This window comes from Schistocerca piceifrons, chromosome 2 (assembly GCF_021461385.2).
Source record: "Schistocerca piceifrons isolate TAMUIC-IGC-003096 chromosome 2, iqSchPice1.1, whole genome shotgun sequence".
NCBI lineage: Eukaryota > Metazoa > Arthropoda > Insecta > Orthoptera > Acrididae > Schistocerca > Schistocerca piceifrons.
This window is the reverse complement of record NC_060139.1, coordinates 999,074,468-999,083,679: the sequence shown is the minus strand read 5'-3', so window position 1 is coordinate 999,083,679 and position 9,212 is coordinate 999,074,468. Positions and strand designations below refer to the sequence as shown.

Here is a 9,212-nt window from a genome sequence, read left to right as displayed (position 1 = left end):
CTGCACCTGGCAAGGAAAGCGTTTCTGAAGAAGAGAAATTTGTTAACATTTAGTATAGGTTTAAGTGTGAGGAGGTATTTTCTGAAAGTATCTGTGTGAAGTGTATCCATGTATGGTTGATGGACGATAAATAGTTTAGCCAAGAAGAGAACAGAAGCTTTCGAAATTTGGTGCTACAGAAGAAAGCTGAACATGAAATGGGTGGATCACGTAACTAATTAGGAGGTACTGAATAGAATAGGCGAGAACAGGAATTTGTGGCAGAAGCTGACTAAAAGAAAGGATCGGCTGGTAGGACTTTCTGAGGCATCAAGGGATCACCAGTTAATATTGCAGGGAAGCGTGGAGGGTAAAAATTGTAGAGAGAGACATAGAGATGAAAACACTAAACTGATTCCGAAGGATGTAGATTGCAGTACTTACTCGGACATGAAGAAGCTTGCTCAACATAAAGCAGCATGGAGAGCTGCATCAAACCAGTCTCTGGACTGAAGACCACAAGAATTTACATGATATTGCTTTTACCAAATGCTCACAATAATGATGGCACAGAAAAATCAAACTTCATTGCACTAGTGGCTGCATTTAGAAACTCACTTTTATTCCCGATGGTTACAGAAACTGTAAGAGACACGAGCTAGAATCATCAGCGGTATGACACCCTGAACTTCGGATATGGCTATTCTGAACTTCCACATTTGGCTGGACTGAGCCTAACAACCGGTTACCATGCTAGTTTTTTCTTTTTTTCTTTTTTTGTAACGAGAGAATTTTTCTATTGTATTCTTGGCTAATGAAAACACTATAATGTGTTTTTACCGCTCACATGAAGAGTGCTTATATATGAATTAATTTAGCTTCGAAACAAATTAATAACGTTACCGAAGTTTGCATAGCATCATTAAATATTTTCGAATTTTTGTACTGCACCACTGCAAACATAAACGTAAAGAGGTAAATACTATCTGGTGATAACCATTGCTGTCGTTTCTTCTTAGCTTTGAGTCTTCACAAATCATCTATATTGTAGAATTGAGAGATATAGGCTGTGTATGGCATGTGCTGAAATCACAGACTGGAAAAGACCCTTCAGTAAAATGTTCATAATTTATAACATCACAGAATTTTGGAATTCTAGTTTTAAAATGTTCTGTCTCAGAAAATAGAACACTGATTATGGAAGACAAAAAGAAATTGTCTGAATTGCCAAGCATCATTTTCACAGCAGATATTGATCCACAGTGAAGAAATTCCATAATATAAACCTGGAAACAAAATACATTCTCAACAGCATTATTTTTAATGGGCTATAATGAGTAACGAGATATCTATGTTACAAATGCTTTTTATTTTCTGCTGCAGTTACAGAACATTGCAAGAAATATGCATTGAATCTCTGGTGGTGTATTTTGTCTGAGTTGTTGGTTTCAGCTGCTGATGTTAGTGGCTGTATTTCCCGTAGCCTCCATAGCCTCCAGCAATGCCCCCAGAGTAGCCACCGCTGTAGCCAGCGCTGTAGCCACCACCGATGGCTCCTCCGTAGCCTCCACCGTAGCCTCCACCGTAGCCTCCACCAATGCCGCCGCCGTAGCCGCCTCCGAGAGCTCCGCCGACACCAGCTCCGCCTCCCACGACGACAGGTACTGGCTGGTTGACGACGACGGGCTGTGGTACTGGTACGGGGACTGGGCTAGGGACGCTCACGGGTACTGGGACTGGCCTCTGCACGGGGACAGGGTACGGCTGTGGGACGGGCACCGGTACCGGCCTGTTGACTGGCACTGTGACGGGAACCCTGACTGGTACTGGGACAGTACGCTGCACTGGTACTGGGTACGGGATGGGCACCTGCTTGGTTATGGCGATGTTGGTTACTTGACCTCCTCCAACTGCAGAGCTGACGCCACCTCCGTAGCCACCTCCATAACCACCACCAAAGCCGCCCCCATAGCCGCCCCCGTAACCTCCGCCAATAGACGCGCCTCCATAGCCACCCAGGGAACCAATCACACCCCTTTTTTCTACCTGCTTCTCCTCGGCCAGAGCCAGTCCGAACAGGAACACGCACACCTGAAAATGACATCAACAGGTATCAACAGCAAAGTCCATCTTCCCTCAATGAGAGATACGTTTCGGTATGCTACTGCATAGTAATTCTTAATAATATTAAACGTTTTCCAACAACAACCTGTCCAAAACGAAACAAAAAATGTTTTAACGTAAGTGTGAAAACGTTTGTTGCGCATTTATGGTTTCACTACATTTCAAATTCATTTCCATTTGTTCTTTAACAAAACAGGCAGTTTCATTCATTGTTTGCGTTGCTAACGCCTGACTAAAGGAATTATTACACCCACCCACACAGATAATTACACATACACACACACACACACACACACACATAATTACACACACACACACACACACACACACACACACACACACATAGGGTTGAATGACTCTTTCATTTGACAGTGTCTTTAACGTTGGGTAGAAACATAGAGCAATGGTCCTTACTTGTAAATATTTACATTAGGGAAGCCTACAACAACACCTGTCTACGTGGTACCTTTCAACAAACCTGAATAAAACAAATTCTGGAGGAATAACTCAAGGTCTGTCGGCACCTCCCCCTCCCATCCTTCCCCCCCCCCCCCCCCCCCACTCCCACCATCTGCTGGACTTCTTGATACAACCGCTATGAATTAAGTTCAGTCTATGAATTTGAGTTTATAACATTTGTTGTATGCCTCAGCAGATTCATAATGTTACGGTACAAAATTATTCACTTTTATGCAGTAAAAACAGAGGCCAATAAAAAGGGATTTGTCTTCTGTTATTCACCTAGAACACCGTCTAACAGGAAGGGAACTGTCTCACCTTGAAGACCCCTGCCATTCATGGGAAACTTGTCTGTGCTACTTTTTTTTGTGCTATGCGATGTTTTGATTTAGATGACTCATCCAGTGTAAGTACTTTCACTTATTTATTGGGACGCAAAAGGTTGCAGAATAGACTCAAAATAAGTCTGAAACGAATGTAAATTTACTTATATCTAATGGAAATAATTAACCTGCTCATATAACTCGGCAACAAAAGCAAAGTAAACGAATCTTCAGCAATAGCCCCTGCTGAATTTTTATGGTTGTTATTTAGCAACATTTAGTGTAGAAGCATCAAAGTAGACTTTAATATTGTTGGACAACAAGGATTTTTCTATTAACAGGAGTAAATGGTAGGGTAGAGTTCACTCAAAATGTGCACTCCTGTGCTCTGCTTAATCTAATGCGGCTCAGACCTCAGGTGTAATGTTTATACTTGGCGCGCTGTCTCAGCATTTAAAGCGAGCGTGAATCGTAAACTGTTCTTCCCTTATAAAATAATTTGTTTTCGGTTCCATTCAGAAACATTAACACTCAAGTTAAAATGCAGTTTAAATACGCCCCTTAAATATTGTTAAAACCGATTGTGAGCATCTGAGAGGTCGTATGGTGCTACGACCGTCGGCATTCTATAAAATGAACTATACTAAACGGAAGTTAGTTGTTTGTTGCCACTGTGAGGAAATCTGTTTGCTGCCATATTTTTCTTTGAGAAACTATGCTGTGTATGTAAAACTGACTCGTTCAGCATCATAGCAGAGGACTGTAATATGATCAATGAACACGTAAACGAAACATGAAATATCGGCTTTGGTATATTTCAGTGATAGTTATATTCAGCTTATGATCCTGAGTAGGTAGTCACCACAATACGCTGTTTGTCAAACGATTCAGGTTTCGATACGTCACAATAATTCCTTCCTTTGCTCCAAAAATATGATTTTACGAAAATACGATCAACATAAAACGCATCTAAAACTGAGATATGATTACCACACGAGTCTTCCCAAACTTTTGTGAAAGAATGTCGGTACTGATTAACGTTTACTGTAAATGAGTAATTAAGATGGACCAGATCCAGTCAATTTGTTGTAGAATTACTGAATTTATTAATCCGTTACTCATGCTTTATATCTTGTCCTTATTTTCATCATCAGCTAACAATGACTGCAATTGCACTATGATGAAATGCTATCGCTGGGGTTTTCTTAGAATGAAGGAATGTTGCAGCAAAGACAGCACTAGGAGTTATTTAAGAAAATGCCCCAAAAATTTTATTCCATCGTATATTTAATAGTAAAAATTAATCTAAAGCTCTTTATCTTTCACTAATGTTTTTTAATTCACGAACAATCGAATCATATGCTTTTTACTGACGGTGCTTATGAATATCACTCTTCACAGTCACTAGTTGAAGGTGATCACTACAACACAGTAGAACTTACGGAGCGGAGCTTACATGTCGAGAAACTACTCACCAGGATCCTCATTGCTGCTGCTGAAGGTGGTACAGGTGGAGCAGGCAATGACTGATGCCACTGTGGGGTTTCTAAGCGGCTTATATACACTGCCTATTTCCCCCACCCGACGGCAACAAGCGAGGTGTGTCGCGCTTTCTCAGAGCATTACTGCAATTAGCCTAGCTTGATGATGGCTACACAGAGCGACCGTCTGTTCGACGCCGTAATTCGTAAGATCAAATGTACATAATCAAAAACACTGGATAAGAAACTTTTACAAATAATTTTGTGTTTAAGAAATACACGTTTCGTTACAACAACATAGTCCTCCGAAGGGGTCCTAGAAAAACGTGATTATATGGATGTTTCCTCGTTTTCAAAACCCTCCACAACGAAAATTATTTCGTGTCTTGGTAATATGTTAGTAGAATACTTTGAGAGCTGATGGAGGATTATGAAATGACACACAGTACGATTATTGTTCTGGTAAGACAACGTTACTGGACACATGGGCTTCCACTTTAGAGACCACAAGAAAAATATTTAACACAATCTTTTGATTTTATATGGCTTAGGACATCTACTTACGTCATTCATTTAGATGGAAGACAAAGAAAAAATGTATAAGTGCCTGGTATACGAACAGACTGTCAATAAATGTTGGCTACCCATTTTAGAAAAAGTTCAGTAAATTTGTTCGCTTCCACCGTTATAGAATCAATAATATGGAGTAATAATGTGTGAATACGTAAACGCGGAAGAAGTTTTCAATATCATCTTTAAATAGCATACGGTAAATAATATAATAGACAAGTACTTCACCACAATTATATTTCTACAACAGTTTTGTAGCATCAAACCAGACTACTGACTCCCTTCCCATCTAAAATCTGAATCGTTGTAAACGATATAATGTGATACTCTGTATTCTTTCAACTAATGAGATTAAGAGGTAATTTGTTTTGTTAATAAATACATATTACAGCTACTATGACATCACTAATGTGACAACTTTGACATTCGTAAGGGTAACTGGAGATGACGGGCTTCAGAGGAAATAGTTGTAAAGAATACACTGAAATACAGCCAGACAATCAGGTAAAATAGAAGAGAAGGAAAGGAAAACAAACAGGAAAACCTTGGGACTCAAATATGAGAATAAGAAATGGAAATTAAGAAGTAATAAAGATGAACTGCAAAAAAAGAGTAAATATCAGACACGATTAGGAAGAGAAGAGTTACATTCTATGCACACCTAAAACGACTGAATGAAAAAAGGATAACAAAAAGAATTTTAGCTTCTTTAAAAGTTTGACAGAAACCCCAAAACATCAATGACGTGGATAAAAGAAGTTGAAGCAAACCTGTGGGAAATGGAAATAATGGAGGAAGAAACAGGAGAAGGAGAAAGGTTCAGAGCAAAAGTAAAAGATTTCAAGGGCTTCCAGATGAAAAAGAAAAAGACAGGTGCCATACGGACAGAAGGACGAAGGGAACAACATAGGGAAAGAATGAAAAATTACTGGAAAGAAAGAAACGAGAAAAGAAAGATTACATAAGTTATTCCATGTGGACCTTAGTAGGCCAAACCAATATTTAAAAAAAAAAAGTAAATCTCATTTTAAGGTTATCTACATAGGAGTTTCTAGGAACGTCTAGATATGCATGAGTTGTAAATGAATAAGAAATACAAGTTATTTGCATAGAGTGTAGATGACATATTTATTTGCTGTAAATAAAGTTTATGTCTGTCACCTAAGGAATGTACTACCTTCTTGTAACAAATCAATTGAAATTAGTGGCGTTCTGTTATTTACTTGTAATAATCGGCGCTTTGTGGCACCCGTCAAATTCAACGTATTTCTCGCCTCTTCACGAGAACCATTTCACTTTAAACCTGAGCTCCTTATTGCGTCTTTTAAAAGTGCTCAATGGATGTGAAAATGCATAGCGTTTCATTTCATCAAGACTATGGCGGCTTCTTTTCAGTACGTAAGAAGCACCTAGTATGAAACAGGGACACTCGTCATTCTGTGTACAATGACTGTTGGAAAACCAGATCTTAACATCTTGCGAACGAGTCATGCAAATACGTTTTATGGGACACATTCGTTTGCATTTCTTCATAACACACATTTATATTTGTGAAGTATACAGTCTGTACACATTGGTACTTGCACCATATTAATGACATAATTTGTGTGTGGAGAGAAGAAAATTTCCTGTTTGTATAGCTCCGCAATTGCCTAGAAGCTCTTAAAACATCTACAAGAGCCCTTCGCGAGATGTACAGTGGAGGCATTAGAAGGCTTTCAGGACTACTATGAACACCGTTTCTTTAAATTTTCTGTATAGGAGTTTGTTGTAGGAACGGCAACTAATTTTCAGCGATTACCATTAGTTTCGCCATAATCTTTGCTACACTTATAGTAAGACGTTACGATTGAAGCAACGAGCCTCTGACTTCCTTCTACGTCAGGTGAAAGGCGTTCTTGATAAAGATAACCCTAAAGCAACCATACTCTAGTACGTGTTCGAATAACGTCTCGTATTTTCTCACCCTAACACATGCATTGTATTTTTCTCGGCATCGTCCTGAGGAACGTGCCCTCCATTTTCCTTCCTTGCTACTGATTTCACGTTCTCCTTTTACCTTTCATACTGCCCTGTGGTATTACTCAGGGGTAATTTGGAGTCAATTTCAAGCTGCTGCGAGCTACGCACCAGCAGAACAGCAAGTTGTGAGGGCGCGCTGGAAAGTAATGCCTCCGAATTTTTTACGCGAAAACTCTTAAGGCTTTTTAAATAAGACAATCTTTATAGGCATTCTGTATCTTTATTCTTCACGTCCTCATATTCATTTCTCAACATAGCCACACTCGCGACCTACCCATGTCTCCCGAAGAGAAACCAGTTTCCTGATAGCATCGCTGCATTCCGTTTGACTTTGTTGATGGAGCCATAACTTACCTCTGCTTGCAACGCTTCGTCACTACCAAAGTTACGTCCTCGAAGGTGTTCTTTGAGTTTCTGGAAGCAGATGAAAATCGGGTGGGGCGAGGTCTGGACTGTATGGGGGATGACCGACGACAGTGAACGTATGGCGTCGGGTTGTTGCAGACCTTGCAGCGCTCATGCGTGGTCTGGCATTATCATGTTAAAGGAGAGGGTGCTCCAGGGACGGACGATTTCTTCGAAATGGAAACTCGATTACAGCACGCTTTTTCTCACGCACCGACATAGTTACGACCTCACACCACCGTGTTTCACGCTACAGTTCAGAGCCCTCTAGCAGCAGTAGACGTAATAAATAAAGATGTAGAATGTTAGTACCGGATATTTTATTTCGAAACTTTTAATAGCACAGGCCAACGAAAAAAATTTTTTAAAAACATTTTTTACTTTGATAGCTGATCTTTATAGATTTTTATGAGCTGAATCCAAATCTACCCTTAGTTTCTTGTGTGACCCATAGTTTTCGAGCAATATGCATTTTAGTATATACTACAAAAATCCTATTCTTTACGGTAAACGGGGAAATTAATGAAATGCTTTGCTACAACATAAGCATGGTTTGTATTTACAGTAAGCTACTTAAAACAATGATAAGTGTTCAAAAATGGCTCTGAGCACTATGGGACTCAACTGCTGAGGTCATTACTCCCCTAGAACTTAGAACTAGTTAAACCTAACTAACCTAAGGACATCACAGACATCCATACCCGAGGCAGGATTCGAACCTGCGACCGTAGCGGTCTTGCGGTTCCAGACTGCAGCGCCTTTAACCGCGAGGCCACTTCGGCCGGCAATGATAAGTGTTAATAGAGGTTTCACTTGTCAGCTAGAATTGGTTTATATTTTCTTTCCCTGTTTTCTCTGAAGCTTCTTCTGTAGCTTTTTCTAGAATGAATCGCTTGCTGAACTTCTCGGTGAAGTGGCCTAGTCCCCCTAGATGTTGGTATTCCCGCAGCCTTGGTAGCGTTCTCCAGCACTTTAATGTCCAGGTGAAAACGCTCTCCTTGCTCCTCACTAACATCTCCCATATTGTCTGCTGACTTAAAAAAGTGAACTTTGTCTGGTGACTTAAAAAAGTGAAGTTTCAAGCTCAATAAACATCCTAAAGTTTTAAACTCCTATAACATTGTAGCTATAATAGAAACATATTCTGGGTCTTTTTCATGTCCTGAGAACTTTGTAACGACTTGCCTGAATGATACCCATGTTCCTTTCTCATTTAAGGTCATTGTGGATTCAAAGTTAACATCAAACATCAATTTTCTAATGTCGGGTCCGCAAAGACGTCTTCTTTTATTTCTGAAAGGTGAGGTATGGAAACTTTGGGCAGAGATACTTAAAGCATGGACCATCTTTAGGCAAAGCCTTTGCAAACTGATTCATTAGGCCTAACTTCATATGTAGAGGTGGTAGGAGTATGTGTTTTGGATCTACAAGGTTTTTGCGTAGAATGTTCTTCTCACTAGATTTTAAAAGACTCCCTCGCAGGCCAACACTTGCTCGAGCGGAGTGGCCGCTCGATTTGAGGCGCCCTGTCACGGATTGCGAGGCCCCTCCCTCCCACCAGAGGTTTGAGTCCTCCCTCGGGCATGGGTGTATCTGTTGTTCTTAGCATAAGTTAGTATATGTAGTGTGTAAGACTAGGGACCGATTACCTCAGTAGTTTGGTCCCATAGGACTTCACAAACATTTTTGAAAAAAAATTGAAAAAACTTGGAAAATTGCTGCTCTCTCTTTTCATATGTGTATATGTTGGTTCCAGCTGCCAATAAGTTCTTTTCTTTTAATCTAGAGCCAAGCAATTCAGCTTTTTCTTTCGTTAAGCCCATATCCGTAACCAAATTGTTAAGCCTGG

General features: G+C 40.0%; 1 protein-coding gene across 1 annotated transcript; it reads right to left on the bottom strand.

The window, feature by feature from the left end:
- Positions 1–1,440: 1,440 nt before the first annotated feature.
- On the bottom strand, positions 1,441–4,372 carry LOC124776046 (glycine-rich cell wall structural protein-like). The gene is made up of 2 exons (XM_047250886.1): positions 4,361–4,372; positions 1,441–2,070 (listed from the first exon to the last, which is right to left on the bottom strand). Exons 1-2 carry the CDS (start codon positions 4,370–4,372, stop codon positions 1,441–1,443), a joined length of 642 nt encoding a protein of 213 aa, XP_047106842.1.
- Positions 4,373–9,212: the final 4,840 nt, after the last annotated feature.